The sequence below is a fragment of the Ursus americanus genome, chromosome 26, assembly GCF_024610735.1.
Source record: "Ursus americanus isolate L20-20 chromosome 26, mUrsAme1.1.p, whole genome shotgun sequence".
Taxonomy (NCBI): Eukaryota; Metazoa; Chordata; class Mammalia; order Carnivora; family Ursidae; genus Ursus; species Ursus americanus.
This window is the reverse complement of record NC_142152.1, coordinates 589,083-612,334: the sequence shown is the minus strand read 5'-3', so window position 1 is coordinate 612,334 and position 23,252 is coordinate 589,083. Positions and strand designations below refer to the sequence as shown.

At 37.5% G+C, this 23,252-nt stretch overlaps 1 protein-coding gene across 5 annotated transcripts in view; it reads left to right on the top strand.

The window, feature by feature from the left end:
• Positions 1 to 23,252, top strand: part of KIAA0586 (KIAA0586 ortholog) — a 116,475-nt gene that overhangs the window by 70,809 nt on the left and 22,414 nt on the right. The window contains exon 31 of one of the 5 annotated variants that reach the window (XM_045810362.2): positions 5,639 to 6,655. The exons of the other annotated variants lie outside the window; for them this stretch is intronic. Within the exon in view, the coding sequence (XP_045666318.2) occupies positions 5,639 to 5,673 (35 nt within the window). The 3' untranslated portion in view covers positions 5,674 to 6,655. Of the gene's footprint in view, positions 1 to 5,638; positions 6,656 to 23,252 lie in introns of those variants that run through there. 5 annotated transcript variants of the gene reach the window in all.

The window sequence follows — 23,252 nt, the reverse complement described above, 5'->3', positions numbered from 1 at the left end:
AATCAGCATCACAGCAGTCTGATGTTGCCTTTATGTTTCTGAAAGACTGTTGGCTTTGTGCTTTATTTACTTTCTTGCTTCTTCGTCATTTAAATTTAGTCTAACCTAAATTCGGAAATTTGGCAGTAGAAATTAAGATATCTTCTGTTTTAAAACTTTATTTCCACAATCTAGGAAGAAGTATTAGGAATATTTTGAGCTGTAGAATGTGTTTCTTTGCTTTTATGATTGTGTTTTTGTCTCATTTATTGAATGCCAATATAATTGCAAATGTAACTCAGCAGTTAGTGTTATAGGGAAGACTTAAATCAGGAAGTACTCAACGTAATTATTGAAATTATGCTATATAGGTTTTAGGTTTTTACTTTTCTGTTTTCTGTTCCTCTCTTGCTCCAACTTCTCAGAACTTTGACTTCCTGACCACCTTTCAACCTCACCATGGTACAGTAGTGTTAATATTGTATTTTAGAATCCCATGAAAACTTGCCTGTAAAACTCCTAGAGTATTTAAAACTTAATTGTGACAGTATATAGATATGAGCAAACGAATGCTTCTAAGATAGTATCAGGACTGACTTGATGTCTTCTACTGAGTACTGTTACCATTCGTGGTCAAATACTATACATTTAAGTTAGGTTTTTTAAAATTATAATTTCTTAAAATTATTAATATATTTTGTCTCCTTGGGAGATATTGTATGTAATAAAATGATCTTTTTTTTCTCAATTGATAGGAAAATTTGTTTGGTAAGATTTTAAAGTTTCTCTCTAGGAAAGTGACATTGTTTTCTGTGTCACATTTATGAACGCCTGACCACAAGATGGCAATAGTTAAATTCTTATGGACTAATAACAAACTCATTAAGTACAATGCCATTAAATAATGTCTAATTCACATTTAATAAGTCAATAAAAATCATGAGGAGAATAAAAGAAACCAAGATGTTAGCCTTTAAAGGAGGTTTTATTTAGAAAGAATTTAGAACAGTTGGACTTAATATATGTAATTTTTTTTCATTTAATTTTATATGTAATACAGAAGTTAGGAGAGCAGACCTGTATCAGCTTTGACTGAGACGAATAAATACCCAGTGAGCTATAAATAGAACATTTTAAAATGGAAGCCAAGTGTTTCACTCTATAATTGATACATATCTCCATACTGAGTATCTTTTGAATGAATATGATTGCCTTGGCAAATTTGGTCAGTTATGACTTTTTTCCCATAAATTTTGTGGGCTTTATTTTTTTTCTCTGATGAAACTCTAAGACATTGCCAAATGTTTCAGAGAATAGGAGAGTCAGAGTGCCAAAATCATCCCCTAGGGCTCTCAGGACTTTGGGTGACCTTGAAGGAATTCAATCCTCTCTCTCATACAGAGGCCTTGAAGATAATGAAGGAAATTCGCCTTATCACAAGGGCATCAAAACCATGTCTTTTCTGACAGGTAAATGCTTTTAAGAATACTTGAACCCCAAATTATGACTGTTTCAGGGGCAAGTATCATGTATTTCACTTTGAAATATGTAGCAGTTTAATATGTGTATATAAAGAATCAAGAAGCTTACTAGCAGTAGCAGCTCTTTCAAAGATCATTAAAAACTGACCAAAGATTTGGTAGAACATGGGTTCTAGCACTGTGCTTCTAAGAAATCTGTAACATCCTTGTTTTTTCTCCCCCTTCGATTGTGACTTTCAGCTTTTGATATAAAAGAGAGAAATTACATTGATCTGACAGATGACTGACTATCTTTGAAATATAAGAGTGAAACTTTTTCATTTGGTATTGAATTCATTTGGTATATTTTCAGCCACATAATACCACTTATCTGATTCTATGTCCTGATTAATGGTTTTATAGTGAAAGCAACCATTTAAGTGATTTTAATGAGTCATTTAATTTTTTTTCCTTTTTACTATGTAAGTTAACTTTTACTGCATCTTTTACTGTGCAAGTTAACTTTCCTCCATTTAATGAGAGACTAGTTTTAAATCCACTTATTTGTTACAAACCCAGGAACGATTTAATTCTTTAATGTATTAAAATAGTTCACTTTATTTTTTTATTTTTTACATTCTGTCAGTATCTTTTTATTTTCTATCGGTATAGTTGACACACAGTGTTACATTAGTTTTCTGGGTACAACATAGTGATTTAACAAGTTTATACATTATGCTGTGCTCATCACAAGGGTAGCTACTATCTGTCAACATTACAGTATCACTGACTATATTCCTTATGTTGTGCTTTTTATTCCTGTGACTTATTCACTCCATAACTGGAAGCCTGTATCTTCTACTTCCCTTAATCTGTTTTGCCTATAGCCCCCCAACCCTTCCTCTGGCAACCATCCCATTTATTCTCTGTATTTATAGGTCTGATTCTGTTTTTGTTTGTTTCTTAATTTGCTTTATTTTTTAGATTACATGTAAGAGTGAAATCTTACTTGTCTTTCTTAGTCTGACTTACTTCACTTAGCACATAATACCTTCTGTGGCCATCCATGTTGTTTCAGATAGCACAATCTTATCCCTTTTTATGACTGTGTATTCCTGTTGGGTGTGTATCTGTGTGTGTGCACCTGCGTATCATATCTTTCTTATCCATTTATCTATCGAGGGACACTTAAGTTGCTTCTACGTCTCGGCTATTGTAAATAATGCTGCAATAAACATAGAGGTGTATGTATCTTTTTGAATTAGTATTTTTATTTTCTTTGGGTAAAGTACCCAGTAGTAGAATTGTTGGATCATACAGTATTTTTGTTTTTAATTTTTTGAGGACCTCTGTATTTTCCATAGTGGCTATACCAATATACATTCCCACCAACAGTGTACAAGGGTCCCTTTTTCTCCACATCCTTGCCAACACTTGTTATTTCTTGTCTTTTTAATTTTAGTCATTCTGACAGATGTGAAGTCATATCTCACTGTGGTTTTGATTTGCATTTCCCTGACGATTAGTGATGTTGAGCATCTTTTCATGTCTCTGTAGAGCACTTGTATGTCTTTTTTTGAAAAATGTCTATTTAGGTCCTCTGCTCATTTTTTATTTTTTTTTTATTTTTTTTATTTTTTTTTTTTTTAAAGATTTTATTTATTTATTTGACAGAGATAGAGACAGCCAGCGAGAGAGGGAACACAAGCAGGGGGAGTGGGAGAGGAAGAAGCAGGCTCATAGCGGAGGAGCCTGATGTGGGGCTCGATCCCATAACGCCGGGATCACGCCCTGAGCCGGAGGCAGACGCTTAACCGCTATGCTACCCAGGCGCCCCATCTGCTCATTTTTTAATCTGATTGTTTCTTATGTTGAATTATAGAAGTTCTCTATATATTTTAGATATTAACCCCTTAATTGGATATGACATTTGCAAATACCTTCTCCCATTTAGTAGGTCACCTTTTTGTTTTGTTGGTAGTTTCCTTCACTGTGTAAAACTTTTTATTTTGATGTGGTCCCAATAATTTACTTTTGCTTTTGTTTCTCTTACCTTAGGAAACATGTCTAGAGAAATGTTGCTATGGCTGATGTCAGAGAAATTACTGCCTGTGTTCTAGGATTTTTATGGTTTCAGCCTCACACTTAGGTCTTTAACCCATTTTGAATTAATTTTGAGTACAGCATTAGAAAGTGGGCCAGTTTCGTTCTTTTACATGTAGCTATTAAGTTTTCCCAACACAAAATAGTTCACTTTAAAAAAATATTTTCTTCCTGGGGCACCTGGATGGCTCAGTTAGTTAAGCATCTGCCTTCAGTGCAGGTCATAATCTCGGGATCCTAGGATCGAGCCCACATCACGCTCCCTGCTTAGCAGGGAGTCTTCTTCTCCCTCTTCCTCTGCTCCTTCCTCCTGCTCGTGTACTCTGTCTTTCTCTCTCTCTCTTTTTCTCAAATAAATAATCTTAAAAAATATTTTCTTCTTTAGTTTTTTTCTTAAAATTTTAAGACCATCCTAATAAATAATAATTAGAAAGTCAAACATGCTTTACATACTCTAATCAAAGGGGAAAATTAGATGTATGTTTTGTGCTTAAATGTTAAGCAGATTAGTTGTCAATTTGCTTGAAAATCACAGCATTCTTGGGGCACCTGGGTGGTGCGGTTGGTTAAGCATCTAACTCTTGGTTTTGGCTCAGGTCGTGATCTCAGGGTCATGAGATTGAGCCCCAAGTTGTACTCTGCGCAGTCTGCTTAAGACTCTCTCTCCTTCTGCCCTTCCCCACCATGTACTCTTTCTCTAAAATAAAGAGAGTTTATCGGAGGACTTAAAACGTGTACTGCACAGTATTCCCTGTTATTATCAGCATTGACAAGGGAAGAATGTGCCTTAACAGAGTTCTGCCCCAAACCTTGCCAATGGCTGCTGTGAGGCTCCCTGTGGGTCCTCGGTCTTCCTTGTGGTTGTGCAGTTAATGGGGCTTCCACTCTTGTAGAGACAGGCTCCTTTGCATTTTGTGCAAAGAAGAGGAAAGAATCTAATATCTTAGTATTTAACAATCTTTATTTTCTGATTAAAATATAAAAAAAGGGGGGAAGGGAGCAAAGAGGCATTAGAAAATATACTGTGCTGATACAGAGACTTTAAACTCTAGTCAGAGTTAAGACTCATATTAAAGGTCAACTGATAGTTCAAAGGAAAAAAGAAAATCACAGCATTCTTCAGGTTTTATATTTGTAGGTTATATATATTGATCAGTAAATATGTATCAAAGTGCTAAAAATAATAAATGTAATTATAATAATTTATCAGAAGCAGGTTACATTTTTGTGGGAAATATACTTAAAGTATCACAGATATTTTTGACATTATGTCCTGAGTTTAATCCTGCCATTTTAGCACCCTTTATATCTCACATACAGTGATGATGATTTAAACATGTAAGAATTAGGAAAGTCAAAGCTTATGTATATTTAGAAGCTATTTCTGTCCACATGTGCTAATAAAATCATTTTTGTTCTTTAGTAAAGTGGTAAGTTTTTCTCTTTGTATTTGAAATATAGCTAAATTAAGATAGCTATCAAAATTACAATTGATCTCAGTTATTTCAAAATCACAATTAAAAGTTTGAGTTCATTTTTTTCTCTTCAGGTATGACAGTGATATCAAAATCATGTGTGTGTGGATCTCTGTTAGGGAGGGGTTGGGACACAGACATTTGCCAAAATCCACAAATCCAAATGTGTAATAAGCATTGTCTGAGTAAATGTGTCTTCTACAAATTCATGCTATTATTGATTAATAAAACAGATTTCACTTTAAAATGTTGCTGAATTGGGGAGTTATGTTTCTATTTCGGATGAGGGAAGTAGAAAGAGTGTCACTTCCACCCCAACTATCATAAAATGTCAGATAAACTACAAACTCCAACATTTCTTGAACCTATCAAAGAACTTGTGATGCAGAGTAGCTAAGTAGCATAAAGTCCAAGAAATACAGACTCCTCCAAAGAGATGGGACACAAGCACTATCTCACTGTGCCAGAGCATAGTCACAGGAAGACACACCAGGCACCGTGCAAGTGGATACCATGTATCTGGCCAGATTTTTTTAATGGGTTGCTAAAGGGCAAGTGTAGAACCATCATAGCTACAGGTGCAAGGGGCGTTCACTCTCACTCATGGTCTCTTCTCTACAGGCCTCCAGAAAAAGAGAGTTTGGGAGGCAGCGTAGAAGACTAGAGAGATTATTCTTCACTGGTACAGGCCTGGAAGAAGAGAGTGACTATGACTTACAGAAAGACCAGATGCCCCATTTGGACCCTTTTCCTGTAAGAACAAAATTCTTAAGTCACTGTGAGAGTGCAGCATATCCGTCACCTCTGGAGCACAGGTGAAAACTCACTGTGGCTGCCAGAAGGGTAAAGAAAAAACCATCTACTCTTGGTGAAGAGGAAGGAAATAGTCTTGGGCCCAAAATCTTTATCAGTACCATTAAAAGTCTCTTATTGCTGGCAGAGGGCTAGGAAACTCCCCTACATAAAACTTGCTAAAGGGACAAGGCAGAATTTGGCTGCCACAGTGGGGAGAGACAGGATCACTGAGAAAGCCCCACCACAAGACCCAGTATGTGGGATCTGGCTAGGACTGAGGCTGGACCAGGACAACAGAGAACTATCTCTTCTATATCTTTCACCATGTGAGCAACAAGTAGGAGTAACAAGCAGCAGCAGTGTGTTATAGTTAAGGCACAAGAGTGTAGAGAGACACTCTCTCTCTGGAGCAGATGCACAGTGAAGGCTGAAAGGTGAAGGTGGAACAGGAACATTAAGAAAAACAGTCTGGCATCATAGGCCCATGCTAAACACAAAGTGACACTACAGCATTTTGAAGCTGGTGGTAAACCAAAGTTAACAGCAGCAACACAACTCAAAGCCAACTTAACTCCTGACTTGATTTACTCAACTTCTCATACTAATAGCCTAACTGAAGAAAACGTGTTCCCATTTCCATTTTAAATACTACATACCTCAGTCTCTTGTCTTAAACAAAATGTCTGGCATTCAGTCAAAAGCACAAGCATAAAAACAGCAAGAAAAGGAGTGTCTGGCTGGCCCAGGCAGAGGAGTGTGTGACTCTTGATCTCAGAGTTGTGAGTTTGAGCCCCATGTTGGGTGTGGAGATTACTTAAATAAATAAAAATTAAAAAAAAAAAAGTAAGAATATAATTCACTCTTAAGAGACAAAGCAGTCAATACAATAAGACTCATAGAAGACTCAGATGTTGGAACTTAAAATTAACCATAATCAATGTGTTAAAGGCCCTAGTAGAAAAGATTAAAAAAAAAACATGTATGAACAGATGGGAATTTGAGCAGAGAGATGGAAATTATAAGGTTCAAATAGAAATGTTGTAGTAAAACAGTAATAAAGATGAAGAATGAGTTAAGTAGGCTTATCAGTAGATTCAACATGGCCAAGGAATCAGTAACTTGGCAATAGTCAGTAGAAATTGAAACAGAAAAAGAAAGAAGTGTGAAAAAAATCTGAGCATTCAAGAGCAGTGTCAAATATCCAAGAACACATGTAATTGGAATACCAGTAAGAAAAGAGAAAGCAAACAGAACAGGAAGAACATTTGACAAGATAATGATCAGTAATTTTATAAGAAAAACAAAGAACATTAAACTACAAATCTAGGAATCTCAGGGGGATCTTCAAGCAAGATTAAAAGAAAAGATACTTATACACATTGTATTCAAACTGCTAAAAACCAGAGATGAAAGAAAATATTGAACGAAGCCAGAGAAAAAAGGTAGACTACTAACAGAAGAACAAATATAAGAAATACATTAACTTTTCTTATTACAAGACATGCAGTCCGGAAGACAATACAGTGACATTTTAAAGTGCTGATAGGGAAAAAACAAAACAAAACAAAACCCAGTCGACCCAGAATTCTATATCCAGCAAAAATACTTTCCAAAAATGAAGGCAAAATAAATACTTTTTTTCCGGGTAAACAAAACCTGAGAGACAGGCATGTACTAAAACAAACAAATAAACAAAAAACCTTAAAGGAAATTTTTAGAAATTAAATGGTATCAGACAGAAACTTGAATTTATACAAAGAAATGAAGAGCTTCTGAGTTGGTTAAAGTGAAGTATAAATACAAGGTTTCTTATTTTTTTGGTCACTATGAAAGATCATTAACTGTCAAATGCAAAAATATTGTTTATTTTTAGTGACTATAAAAATAAAATAATAATGATAGCATGAAAAATGAGATATAAGAATTGTATCTCACCACAAAAGTTATATGGACAGCAAATAAGCACACAGAAAGATGTTAAACATCATTAGTTACTGGGGAGATGCAAATTAAAAATTAGATGCCACCAAATAAATACCCATTAGGTTGGCTGAAATCAAAGAAACTGGTAATACCGTGCATTGATGAGACTGCAGAACAATTCTAATTCTTGTACATTGCTGGCGGGAATGCAAAATGCTACAGCCACCTTGGAAAACAGTTTGGCAGTTTCTTATAAAATTAAAAATAAATTTACCATACAACCAGCAGTCTATTTCCTAGGTATTTATGCAGGAGAACTGAAAATTTATGGTCACATGAAACCTGTACTTGAGTATTTTTTTAAAGATTTTATTTCAGAGAGAGAGAGAGAGCAAGCATGAGTAAGGGGGAAGGGGCAGAGGAAGAAGCAGGCACCCTGCTGAGAAGGGAGTCCATGCGAGGTTGGATCCCAGGATCCTGGGATCACGACCCGAGCAGAAGGTAGATGCTTAACCAACTGAGCCACCCAGGTGCCCCTGTACTTGAATATTTTTTAGCAGTTTCATTTATGATTATCAAAAACTGAAATCAACCAAGATGTGCTCCAATAGGTAAATGGGTAAGCAAGGTATGATGCATCCATACAAAGGAATACCACTCAGCAATGAAAAGGAATGGAATACTGATAGACATAACTGCATGGATGAATCTCACTGCTTTATATAAAGTGAAAGAAGCCAACTTCAGAAGACCACATACTGTATTTATGTGACAAATACAGCTATACGACATTTTGGAAAAAGCAAAAGTGTTTATATGGAGAACAGATCAATGGCTTCCAAGGAGCAAGAGGAGGGTTTGACTACAAGTGGCAGGAGGAACTTTGGTCATGATGTAGATGTTCTAGATCTTGATTGTGGTGGCAGTTATGTAACCATATGTGTTTGTCAAGGGTGAATCTTACTGGGTATAAATTACACTTCAATAAAGCTAACTTAAATCTTACTGATTTTATGACACTTTTTCTCATTATGAATGTCCTTAATTGTATTAAGAGTTTGTGAATGTATTTAAAAAAGGTTTTGTTGTTGGGGTGCCTGGGTGGTTCAGTTAGTTAAGCGTCTGACTCTTGATTTCCATTGGGGTCATGATCTCGGGGTCATAGGATTGGGCCTTGGGGCCCTGCGTCAGGCTCTGTGCTCAGCATGGAGTCTGCTTAGGATTCTCTCTCTCCCTCTGCCTCTGCCCCTCCCCTGCTGATGTGTGTGCTCACACTGACTCACTCTCTCTTTCCCCCAAAATAAATAAATAAAATCTTTAAAAAAAAATTTTATTGTTAAAAAGTATTTAAATGTGACACTGAGTATATTACATATATTTACTCACATCTTTTTTTTAAAGATTTATTTATTTATTTGACAGAGTTTGCGTGCAAGTGAGTAAGTGGGGTAGATGGGGGGCAGAGAGAGAGGGAGAGAGAATCCCAAGCAGACTCCCCACAGAGCATAGAGCCCAATGTGGGGCTCTATCCCAGGACCCTGAGATCATGACCTGAGCTGAGATCAAGTCAGATGCTTAACCAACTGAGCTACTCAGCCCCCCCCCCCCCGCTTACTCATATCTTTTTTCTGTATTTAATACTTCAGGAGGAGATCGTTGACTTCAATATAGTATAAATTGGATTTCTAGGTGTTTATTTGAGGATGCATTTCATTCAAGCTAGAAGTCCAGAACATTTATGCTTTTTGTAATTGATGGCAGCTAACTAGAAACAGAAGAGAAAATATTGTGTGTGCTAATCGAAAGTGCTCAGTGGAAATACTCGTTTTAAAAATAAAATTTTAAGGGCACCTGGGTGGCTAAGTTGGTTAAGTGTCTGCTTTCAGCCCAGATCATGATCCCAGGGTCCTGGGATGGAGCTCCACGTCTTGGGGCCGTCTTGGGGCCGGGGTGGGTGGGGGGGTGGTGTGGGGGGAGGGGTGACCCTGCTCAGCAGGGGGTCTGCTTCTGCTTCTCCTTCTCCCTCTGCCCCTTGCTCCTCCTTGTGCTTTCTGTCTCTCATTCTCTCTCAAATAAATGAAATAAAAGCAAACAAATAGATTTTTAGATTTCAGAAAAGAAAGAACTGTCAGCTCAAAATTTTTTACTGGCACATCCAATGAAATGTATCACTAACCCAGTTCATTTCAATAAATACGGAGTTTTCTCCACACACTGCACTTCTAAGGTTTGATGCCTTTATACGTTTATCTTCCTTCTACCTGGAGTTTTCTTCTTTCCCCACTTTTGCATGTTTACAAACTTCTTTTTCAACATTTAGCCCCATTTTTCTGAGTCCTTACTGTACCACCAGTTGAAAATGGAGTTTAGTTAAAGTGGCTTATTCATCTTTAACTCCACCTTCACCCCCTCCCTTTTGTGCCCTGAAGACAATCATAATCTTACCATAGTTACCGTCATTTAAGTCCTGCGGGGTGCTCTATGTTTTGTCTCATTTATTCCTCACAATACCATGCCCTGCAGGTAGTTTCATTCTTGTTTTATAAAAGAAAAGGATAGGGGCATCTCAGTGGCTCAGTGGGTTAAGCATCTGCCTTTGGCTCAGGTTGTGATACCAGGATCCTGGGACTGAATCCCGCATCAGGCTCCCTGCTCAGCAGGGAGTCTGCTTCTCCCTCTCCCTCTGCCCTTACCACCGCCCCCATCCGTGATCTCTGTCTCACAGTCTTTCTCTCAAATAAATAAATAAAATCTTTTTAAAAAAATGAAAGGATAAAGTTCATGAAGGATAACTAATTTTCCCAAAGCACATGGTTTTAGAAAATGAAGATCTAGAATTCCAGCTCATATCTACCCAGTGCAAAGCTGATGCTCTTTTCCTTATTTTATGCGATTTTATTGATTAAGCATTTAATAAATAATTATCATGTGACTTAACAGCTTGTTGGCAAAAGCTGCCTTAATCATCTCTACATTGCTTACACGGATTATTCCAAATGTCAGAGAAACTGGCATATGGGATAGTTTTGTGGTTTGTTTGCTAAGGTAGGTTGTCTTGTTTGTTGTGTAAGAGACCATGTTTCCCAATATAGTGCTGTGCTTAATATGCAGTGATCAGTAAGTATTCACTGAATTGAATTTGAATATCATTTGCTATTTGCCACAAACATTTAATTCTGTTATTTAGTAAAGAGGCGGAAGGAAGAAGAAAAGAGAGTATTTCATTCCAGTTGTTTATTAATTACTGACACTTTTTAATGTAGACCGTGATGCAAATAGCCACAGTGAAATAATCTAAAGTCATTTTTACTTGCTCTTCTAAAACACTGTGTGATTTCTTTGTAGTATTAACGTTGTTTTAATTCTTTGAGGGTATATTAGTTGAGCAGTGGGTAGGGACAGCCAAGAATTTGCCCAAGGATAGGAAAAGTTAAATCAGGTTACATGTTAGTCGGTAGGCAGTCTTTTTGAATTCTAGAGGAGGGGAGAATAATATGGCATTCATTCACTTATTCTTTTTTTTTTTAATTGAGATGTAATTCATGCTGTAAAATTCTCCTTTTAAAAATGTACAATTTAGTGGTTTTTAGTATTTTTTAAAAGTTATGGGACCATGACCATTATCTAATTCCAGTCTCTCTCCTTTGTCCTAAAAAGAAACCCCATACCCATTGGCATTCCTTCTCTTTTCTCCTCTCCCCCAGTCCCAGGAAACTACCAACCTACTTTCTGTCTCTGTGGATTGACCTACTCTGTCCATTTTATATAAATGGAATCATACAATATATGGCTTTTGTGTCTGGCGTCTTTCACTTAACATGTTTTCCAGGTTCATTCATATTGTAGCAGATGTCATTACTTCACTCCTCTTTATGTCTGAATAATATTCCAGCCTATATTCATTCTTCAGTCAACCTTTTCTAGCATGCTTTTTGTGTAAAGGACTGTAGAAGATGCCTTGGATCTAGAGAGAGGAATATGACAAAGTAACTGCTCTTAGGAAATAATGAGAAGAAAGGGGCGGTTAAGAAGAATAATTTTTGAAAACACTGCATCTCAGAAATAATTTGTTAGAATGTTATTAAATACAAAATACAAGCATCTTTATGTAATCATTCTGTCAAATTGTCATTTTTTTCTCACAGTCCTGAACAAAACACGTGGCAGCAAGTGTGTTAGGTCCACCGCTGATTGTCTTTATATATATATACACACATTCCTTACATTTTATGTGAGGATGTTTGGAGGGAGGTGAGGGCATAATCTGTATGAGAAAAGACTCTCCTGGCACATTAATGCATTCTTTAAGAAGATTTATTTATTTGAGAGACAGAAAGAGAGTGGGCAGGGGCAGAGGGAGAGGGAGAGAGTCTCCCAAGCAGTTTCTATCCTGAGCTCGGAGGCCGACAGCGGGCTGGATCCCACAACCCTGAGATCACGACCTGAGCTGAATCCAAGAGTTCGATGCTTAACTGACTGCGCCACCCAGGTGCCCCATGGCACATTAATGGGTTTTTAATTTTATTTCATTTATTTATTTGACAGGGAGAGAGACAGCGAGAGAGGGAACACAAGCAGGGGGAGTGGGAGAGGGAGAAGCAGGCTCCTTGCAAGGCAGGGAGCCTGACTGGGGGCTCGATCCCAGGACCCTGGGAACACGACCTGAGCCAAAGGCAGATGCTTAACAACTGAGCCTCCCAGGCTCATATTAACGGGTTTTAACATGGATGATAGTTTCAACTTTATTCCTACAAGAAACGATTTATACCTTTGATTTAAAGAATATATATATTACATATATAGTTCTTTATATATATATATATATATATATATATATATATATATATATATATATATATATATCACCATGGAGATAAACGTGCATAACTAAGGATATTCCCTCAGAATGAGCAAAATGCACAAAGGATTGATATGGAAAATCTGTTAAATAAGACACAGAAAACTGTTCAAGGATTTCCATAACTATTTTCACTTGTTGATGCTAAAAGTAATTTCCTTTTCTATATTGAAGTATTTTAATTGTAGAAATTATTTAATTTTCTTATTGTAGAATTAATCGTACACTGTGTATGGAGACCTTCAATTTTTCTTGTGTTTGACGTTAAACACGTCTCACCAAAAGCATACACCAGCGCTGTTTTGAAGACTCGCCAACATTCCAAAAACCTCTGTAACCCTTTCATTGTTCTTAGCCAGACTTCCTGAAACCTGACTTTAAAGGTTTCATGATTTTTAATAGAAATCAAATTGATGTAAAATATAATTTAAACTAATAGATAAACTTAGTACCCTTTTTATTCAACAGCCACTAAAGAATTATTTAACCTTCCAAAATAATAATTGTAGAGGTAAGTGTAGATGATCAAAGAGGTGGGTTCCTAAGTCTTGAAAGCAGAGGGACCATCCTAGTTCAATAGAACCAAAGGTCATAATTCTGATTAGTGATAGCATCTGATCTTCTTACTCCTCATTCAGTAATATTTCCATTATACTGCACTGTCATTGTTCAAAGGAAACTAATTGCAATTATAAGTTAATGTATTACAAATGCTATTCTTCTGATCAACATAATAATCATTTAATTTTTTAGCAATTTTAGTTTTATATAAATAAAACAAAAATTGGATAGACTTTCAGCTAGAATAACAGTAGATTATTCTACTAACCCAGACCTACCCTAAATAAAAGAAGAAGCGTGGTTATTTCAATTCAGAATGAATTAGAACAGAGAAGTAATTTAGACTTTCTATACTCATAGGATGAACTACTATTCGATTGCTTCTGTGTTAGTCTCTAATACAGTTGTTTCTTGAACTTTAACAGACGTAAGAGTCTTTGGCACTACTACTTTAAAATATAAATCCCTGCCTCACCCTGAGAATCTGGTTGTTTTCCTAAGATGGGGCCTGGGAATCAGAATGTTAACTGGGACCCCTGGTGATTGATGCAGGAGGAGGAGGACCACCGTTCGTGAAATATTGCTTAATGACTCCATATGTTCTTGTGACTTCTGTAGAATTAGCAGCACGACAGCATAGTGCTTGTACTCTGGAGTCAGACTTCCTTGTGTTCAAATCCTAGCTCCACTATTCATTAGCTGGTGACCTTAACCTCTGTGTATGTATTGATACCATAAAGACATGTAATGCACTTAGAACGGGACCTGACATGTATTAGCAGCCAGGAAAATATTAGCTGTGGTTAGCATGATTGTCTCTAGGACACTTCTCCTTTTTGAATACTCATCTTGTAATCAGCTGTCCTTTAACAGCTAGGAATGGAACCTATATCGGTCCTGGGCTTTAAGGATGTTTGCGAGCAAACGCTGTGGATGGTACATGTTCTGTATAGTGTTAGGGAGATGAATTGACTTTCAACGAAAGTTTTTTACTCTTCAGTGAATATATTGAAGATATCTATAAAACCTTGGATTATTTTACAGAATTTTCCATTGATTTGCATGTTGGGCAACTAAATATAATGAAACTTACTAAACCAGGGTGATTTCCAATCTGTAATCCTATCTATTGGCGAGTGAGTGTTTTAGTAAATTCATTCCATGAGCAGTTCTCACATCTTTAAATCCAAGAGTGAAACTAATAACTCAAGAGCCCAACAATTACATGTGAACTGTGGTATCCTGATTAAAAGTAAGGCTTAAGATTAGGGGCAGTATTGAAGTATTAAAAATAATTAAATTTCTTAGGAAATCCTCCCCCCCATACATCTCTAATGGCAAAAGGCAACATAATTTGCCACCCCTAGTAAACTTTCTTTACTCTTGCAAACACATTTGTCCTTTTTATTATGCTGACATATTTTATCTTATTATGTAGAAAAGTTAATAAAGTTTCTTATCCATAATTTTGCTTTTTACTACTATTACTATTGATGTTACATAGAATAAGATTTTATTTATGTAAAATGCTCCCAAGTTTTTACCTTTGCCCTAGCTTTTTCCCCATCTCACTCCAAACAAAGGTCTGATATCATCTAGGTAGGCTTAACACAGCTAGCCTTATAAAATATCATTAAACATTTTTGAAGTGGGAAAAATCTCCCAAGACTGTTTTTTGCTACAGAAAATAACACCGATGAAGTAAATGCTGTGTATAATTCATGTATAAACATGTAACTCAGGCCTAATGGCAGCTCTTAGAAGACACATCTCACCACAGCAAACCTGTGATGGAATAAAAAGTAATGAGAGTGATAGACACTGAGGGTGAGAGGGACAAATTAAAAATAAGGAGCTTGGGAACATGGAGTCTTCAAGACAGATTTTATTGACTTTTTTTTTTTTAAGATTTTATTTATTTATGTGACAGAGATAGAGACAGCCAGCGAGAGAGGGAACACAAGCAGGGGGAGTGGGAGAGGAAGAAGCAGGCTCACAGCGGAGGAGCCTGATGTGGGGCTCGATCCCATAACGCCGGGATCACGCCCTGAGCCGAAGGCAGACGCTTAACCACTGTGCCACCCAGGCGCCCCCCAGATTTTATTGACTTTTTAACAGTATTTATGACATCTGTTTAAAAAGAAGAAATTCTAAGAGGCCTGTCTTTATTTTTTTATTTTTATTTTTTAATGATTTTTTATTATATTATGTTAGTCACCATACAGTACATCCCCGGTTTCCGATGTAAGGCTCGATGATTCATTAGTTGTGTATAACACCCAGTGCACCATGCAATACGTGCCCTCCTTACTACCCATCACCAGTCTATCCCATTCCCCCACCCCCCTCCCCTCTGAAGTCCTCAGTTTGTTTCTCATAGTCCATAGTCTCTCATGTTTCATTCCCCCTTCTGATTACCCCCCCTTTCTTTATCCCTTTCTTCCCCTACCGATCATCCTAGTTCTTATGTTCCATAGATGAGAGAAATCATATGATATTTGTCTTTCTCTGCTTGACTTATTTCACTTAGCATTATCTCCTCCAGTGCTGTCCATGTTGTAGCAAATGTTGAGAACTCATTCTTTCTGATAGCTGAGTAATATTCCATTGTATATATGGACCACAATTTCTTAATCCAGTCATCTGTTGAAGGGCATCTCGGCTCCTTCCACAATTTAGCTATTGTGGACATTGCTGCTATGAACATTGGGGTGCATATGGCCCTTCTCTTCACTACGTCTGTATCTTTGGGGTAAACACCCAGTAGTGCAATGGCTGGATCATAGGGTAGCTCAATTTTTAACATTTTAAGGGACCTCCACACTGTTTTCCAGAGTGGCTGTACCAACTTGCATTCCCACCAACAATGTAGGAGGGATCCCCTTTCTCCACATCCTCTCCAACAATTGTTGTTTCTTGCCTTGTCTATTTTTGCCATTCTAACTGGCGTAAGGTGGTATCTCAGTGTGGTTTTGATTTGAATTTCCTTGATGGCTAATGATTTTGAACATTTTTTCATGTGTCTGTTAGCCATTTGTATGTCTTCATTGGAAAAGTGTCTGTTCATATCTTCTGCCCATTTTTTGATTTGTTTATTTGTTTCTCGTGTATTGAGTTTGAGAAGTTCTTTGTAGATCTTGGATACCAGTCCTTTATCTGTAGTGTCATTTGCAAATATATTCTCCCATTCCGTGGGCTGAAGAGGCCTGTCTTTAAACACAGTTCTTATTGCCAACAGTATCTGGTCTAGGGAGAATTCAAATTACTTTCTCTTCTATTTCCTTTCCTACATAGTATCATCCCCTTTAAGGTATAGAAGAGAGAAGGAACTAGACTTACATGATGTTGTTCAGAAGCAATAGGGTACTAATTAGCTGGAACTAAGTTTTCTAAGATAGATTTTTTTTCTGCCTTTCATCCTCTCTAGCTTTTCTTTTCTCCTTGAAACTTCAATTTTTAGAAGAACCTGTATGTTTGGAATAATGAGCAGCTGTGCTCCATGAACTGTGTAGGGATAATTGTCTTATTCATTATATAGCTTAATGCTTCTTTGCTCCTTCCTCCCCTAACTAACCTGGCTGGTTTGGGTAATGGGACAAGGAAGCGGATATTGTGAAGTAGCTAGTGCATCAATTAAACAGAGCCGCTTCACTCATGTATTCTTTCTCCCACCTGTAATGGGACCTCCAATTACTCGGTCTTATTTCTCTTGGCTGACTATTCCTGGGGCCCTGTATCTTGCCTGACCTATATGGTTGACCCATTTCGGTTCTGTCTTATCACCGTCCCAGACTTCCATGTCTCTTTGATCTGTGCTAATCCCCACTCTGCATTCCTCCTACTTTTCAAGGGTGTCTGATTCTGTTCGCTGGTCACGAGGTCCTGCTGGATGATGATGCTATTTGTGCAATTACAGCCTGTTAGCAAATTGTGCTGTGGGGCTTGAACTGGACTTTTGCCATTCCCCGGTAATTCTTTTATTAATTTCATATTGACCTTAGCCCCAGATGGCACCTATTCCAGCCCTCCCTTCTTCTCAAATCCTTAATCTCACATTTATGCCTCAATTCTCTTTTGATACATGCTTTGGCTTTTCGAAGGCCGCCTCTTTCAAATGTGAACATTTATAACAACTCTAGCCCCAGCTTCTTACAGCTCTACTTTAGTCCTTTTATTTTTTATTTTTTCCTTTTGGGTTGAAGAAGGAGCTGTGCTTTTTTTTGCCTCTATAAAGGTAACTTTTCCACCGTCAGCCTTAATCCCATCTCATTCTACTCTTGACAAAGGGAGTGGGAGAAAGATACAGTCCTGAGAGAAGAAAAGAGTTTGGATAAAGGAAGGGAGGGAAAAGAAAGAAGGGAAAGGGTGTTAAATGAGATAGTGGAGAGGGAAAGGGGAGGAGAGGAAAGAACAGAAAGTTAAGGATGGCATTCAAGTGAGAAAAGGGGAGAAAGACAAATAAGAGGATAGGGAATGTGTATAGAATTAGCAGGATCACTTATATTCATCTACGGAATGAGGGATGGCTTGACAATCCTACAAGTCACTTGTAGCCATACACACTTCATAATTCTATTCTTTCTCTCATCCTCCTATTACATATACTTCCTATAAAGAACTTATCAAACTCAACACCCTATTAAGGACTCCCGCCCCACCCTCACCCCCACCTCCATGCCTTTTTCAATGTCTTAACTTAGAACTATCCCCTACCCTGCACTCTGACACAACTTCCCTGTCCCCCACAGACGTTCTTGATCCACTCTGTGTCCTTGAAGGTCCATACCATTTGCCATATACTTCACTTTTAGCCCTCATTAGTATCATACTTTGTAGGAGTATTTTCTTACAGCCTTTCTCCTTCTGTTGGAAGTAAATTTCCATGCGAATGGAAAGATTTCATTTTTTGATGGCTGCGTAGTATTCCATTGTATATATCTGTACTATATCTTCTTTATCCATTCATCTGTGGATGGACATCTGGGCTCTTTCCATAGTTTGGCTATTGTGGACATTGCTTTATAAACATTGGGGTGCAGGTGCCCTTTTGTATCACTCTCTCTGTATCTTTGGGATAAATACCCAGTAGTGCAATTGCTGGGTCATAGGGTAGCTCTATTTTCAACTTTCTGAGGAACATCCATACTGTTACCCAGAGTGGCTGCACAAGCTTACATTCCCACCAACAGTATAGGAGGGTTCCCCTTTCTCCGCATCCTTGCCAACATCTGTCATTTCCTGACTTGTTAATTTTAGCCATTCTGACTCGTGTGAGGTGGTATCTCATTGTGGTTTTGATTTGTATTTCCTTGATGCCAAGTGATGTTGAGCACTTTTCATGTGTCTGTTGGCCATTTGGATGTCGTCTTTGCAGAAATGTCTGTTCATGTCTTCTGCCCATTTCTTTTTTTTTTTTAATGATTTTTTTATTATGTTAGTCACCATACAGTACATCCCCGGTTTCCGATATAAAGTTCGATGACTCATTAGTTGCGTATAACACCCAGTGCACCATGCAATACATGCCCTCCTTACTACCCATCACCGGTCTATCCCATTCCCTCACCCCCCTCCCCTATGAGGCCCTCAGTTTGTTTCTCATAGTCCATAGTCTCTCATGTTTCATTCCCCCTTCTGATTATCTCCCCTTTCTTTATCCCTTTCTTCCCCTACCGATCATCCTATTTCTTATGTTCCATAGATGAGAGAAATCATATGATATTTGTCTTTCTCTGCTTGACTTATTTCACTTAGCATTATCTCCTCCAGTGCCGTCCATGTTGCAGCAAATGTTGAGAATTCATTCTTTCTGATAGCTGAGTAATATTCCATTGTATATATGGACCACATCTTCTTAATCCAGTCATCTGTTGAAGGGCATCTTTGCTCCTTCCACGATTTAGCTATTGTGGACAATGCTGCCATGCACATTGGGGTGCATATGGCCCTTCTCTTCACTACGTCTGTATCTTTGGGGTAAACACCCAGTAGTGCAATGTCTGGGTCATAGGGTAGCTCAATTTTTAACTTTTTAAGGGACCTCCACACTGTTTTCCAGAGTGGCTGTACCAACTTGCATTCCCACCAACAATGTAGGAGGGATCCCCTTTCTCCACATCCTCTCCAACAATTGTTTCTTGCCTTGTCTATTTTTGCCATTCTAACTGGCGTAAGGTAGTATCTCAGTGTGGTTTTGATTTGAATTTCCCTGATGGCTAATGATTTTGAACATTTTTTCATGTGTCTGTTAGCCATTTGTATGTCTTCATTGGAAAAGTGTCTGTTCATATCTTCTGCCCATTTTTTGATTTGTTTATTTGTTTCTCGTGTATTGAGTTTGAGAAGTTCTTTGTAGATCTTGGATACCAGTCTTTTATCTATAGTGTCATTTGCAAATATATTCTCCCATTCCGTGCGCTGCCTCTTAGTTTTTTTGATTGTTTCCTTGGCTGTGCAGAAGCTTTTTATCTTGATGAAGTTCCATAAGTTCATTTTTTCTTTTGTTTCTCTTGCCTTTGGATATGTGTCATGAAAAAGGTTGCTTTGGCCGATGTCATAGAGGTTGCTGCCTATGTTCTTCTCTAGAATTTTGATGGATTCCTGTCTCACATCGAGGTCTTTCATCCATTTGGAGTTTATTTTTGTGTATGGTGTGAGAGATTGGTCAAGTTTCATTCTTTTGTATGTAGCTGTCTAATTTTCCCAGCACCATTTATTGAAGAGACTGTCTTTTTTCCACCGGATGTTTTTTCCTGCTTTATCAAAGATTAGTTGCCCAAAGAGCCGAGGGTCCATTTCTGGGTTCTCTATTCTGTTCCATTGGTCTGTGTGTCTGTTTTTGTGCCAGGACCATGCTCGAAATCCGGCATTGTGATGCCCCCAGCTTTGTTTTTCCTTTTCAACAATTCCTTGGCGATTCGAGGCCTTTTCTGGTTCCATACAAATTTAAGGACTATTTGTTCCAGTTCTTTGAAAAATGTCCTCGGTATTTTGATCGGGATAGCATTGAAAGTGTAGATTGCTCTGGGTAGCATGGACATTTTAACTATGTTAATTCTTCCAGTCCATGAGCATGGAATATTTTTCCATCTTTTTATGTCTTCCTCAATGTCTTTCAAGAGTGATTTATAGTTTCTAGAATATAGGTCCTTTGCGTCTCTGGTTAAGTTAATTCCAAGGTAACGTATGGTTTTTGGTGCTATTCTTCTGCCCATTTCTTGATTGGATTATTTGTTGGTGTTAAGTTTGATAAATGCTTTATAGATTTAGGATACTAGCCCTTTATCTGATATGTCATTTGCAAATATCTTCTCCCACACTTTTGGTCGTCTTTTGGTTTTGTCGACTGTTTCCTTTGTTGTGCAAAAGCTTTTTATCTTGATGAAGTTCCAGTAGTTCATTTTTGCCTTTGTTTCCCTTGTCTTTGGAGATGTGTCCAGCAAGAAGTTATTCCAGTTGAGGTCAAAGAGGTTGCTGCCTGTGTTCTCCTCAAGGATTTTGATGGATTCCTGTCTCACATTTAGGTCTTTCATCCATTTTGAGTCTATTTTTATGTATGGTGCAAGGAAATGGTCCCGTTTCATTCTTCTGCATGTGGCTGTCCAATTTTCCCAACACCATTTGTTGAAGAGACTGTCTTCTTTCCATTGGATATTCTTTCCTGCTTTGTCAAAGATTGTTGACCCTAGAGTTGAGGGTCCATTTCTAAGTTCACTGTTCTGTCCCTTGATCTATGTGTCTGTTTTTGTGCCAGTACCATGCTGTCTTGATGATTACAGCTTTGCAGTAGAGCTTGAAGTCTGGCATTGTGATGCCACCAGCTTTGCTTTTCTTTTTCAACATTCCTCTGTCAATTCAGGGTCTTTTCTGTTTCCACATAAATTTTAGGATTATTTGTTCCAGCTCTGTGAAAAATATTGATGGCATTTTATAGGGATTGCATTTAATGTATAGATTATTCTAGGTAGCATAGGCATTTTAACAATGTTTATTTTTCCAATCCATGAGCATGGAATGTTTGTCCGTTTCTTTGTGTCTTCCTCAATTTCTTTCATAAGTGTTCTGGTAGTTTTTGGAGTACAGATCCTTTACCTCTTGTGTTAGGTTTATTCCTAGGTATCTTATGGTTTTTTGGTGCAATTGGGATCGACTCCTTAATTTCTGTTCTGTCTCATTGTTAGTGTATAGAATTGCAACTGATTTCTTTGGATTGATTTTATATCCTCCCACTTTGCTGAATTCCTGTATGAGTTCTAACAATTTTGGGCTGAAGTCTTTTGGATTTTCCACATAGAGTATCATGTCATTTGCAAAGAGTAAGAGTTTGACTTCTTTGCTGATTTGGATGCCTTTTACTTCTTTTTGTTGTCTGATTGCTAAGGGTAGGACTTCTAGTACTATGTTGAATAGCAGTGGTGTTAGTGGGCATCCCTGTCATGTTCCTGACCTTAGGGGAAAAGCTCTCAGTTTTTCCACATTGAGAATGATATTCACCGTGGGCTTTTCATATATGGCTTTTATGATATTGAGGTATGTACCCTCTATCCCTATACTGTGAAGAGTTTTAATCAAGAAAGGATGCTGTACTTTGTCAAATGCTTTTCTGCATCTATTGAGAGGATCATATGGTGGGGTCTTTTTCTGGTTTTGGGATCAAGGTAATGCTGGCCTCATAGAATGAGTTCGGAAGTTTTCCTTCCATTTCTATTTTTTGGAACAGCTTCAGAAGAAAATGGGTATTAATTCTTCTTAAATGCTTGGTAGAATTCCCCTGGGAAGCCATCTGGCCCCAGACTCTTGTTTGTTGGGAGATTTTTGATTACTGCGTCAATGTCCTTGTTGGTTATTGGTCTGTTCAGGTTTTCTATTTCTTCCTATTTCAGTCTTGGTAGTGTGTATGTCTCTAGGAATGCATCCATTTCTTCCAGATGCCTAATTTGTTGGTGTATAATTCCTCATAATATGTTCTTATAATTACTTGTATTTCTTCGGTATTGGTTGTAATCTCTCCTCTTTCATTCATGATTTTATTTATTTGGGTCCTTTTTCTTTTCTTTTTGATAAATCTGGCCAGGGGTTTATCAGTCTTATTAATTCTTTCAAAGAACCAGCTCTTAGTTTCATTGATCTGTTCTACTGTTCTTTCGGTTTCTATTTCATTGATTTCTGGTCTAATCTTTATTAATTCTCTTCTCCTGCTGGGTTTAGGCTTTATTTGCTGTTCTTTCTCCAGCTCCTTTATGTGTAAGATTAGGGTGTGTATTTAAGACCTTTCTTGTTTCTTGAGAAAGTCTTGTATTGCTATATACTTCCCTCTTAGGACTACCTTTGCTGCATCCCAAAGGTTTTGAATGGTTGTTTTTTCGTTTTCATGAATTTTTTTTTTAATTCTTCTTTAATTTCCTGGTTGACCCATTCCTTCTGTAGTGGAATGCTCATTAGCCTCCATGTATTAGAGTTCTTTCCAAATTTCCTCTTGTGATTGAGTTCCAGTTTCAAAGCATTGTGGTCCAAAAATATGCAGGGAATGATCCCTATCTTTTGGTACCAGTTGAGACCTGATTTGTGACCGAGTATGTGATCTATTCTGGAGAATGTTCCATGTGCACTTAAGAAGAACGTGTATTCTGTTGCTTTAGGATGGAATGCTCCGAATATATTTGTGAAATCCATCTGGTTCAGTATGTCATTCAAAGCCCTTGTTTCCTTGTTTATCTTCTGCTTAGAAGATCTGTCCATTGCAGTGAGTGGGGTGTTAAAGTCCCCTACTATTACTGTTTTATTATTGATGTGTTTCTTTAATTTTGTTATTACTTGGTTTATATAATTGGCTGCTCTCATGTTAGGGGCATGAATATTTACAATTGTTAGATCTTCTTGTTGGTTAGACCCTTTAAGTATGATATAGTGTCCTTCCTCATCTCTTATTATAGTCTTTCGTTTAATCTAATTTGTCGGATATAAGGATTGCCACCCCAGCTTTCTTTTGATGTCCATTAGCATGATAAATGGTTTTCCACCCCCTCACTTTAAATCTGGAGGTGTCTTTGGGTCTAAAATGAGTCTTTTGCAGACTGCATGTCTATGGGTCTTGCTTTG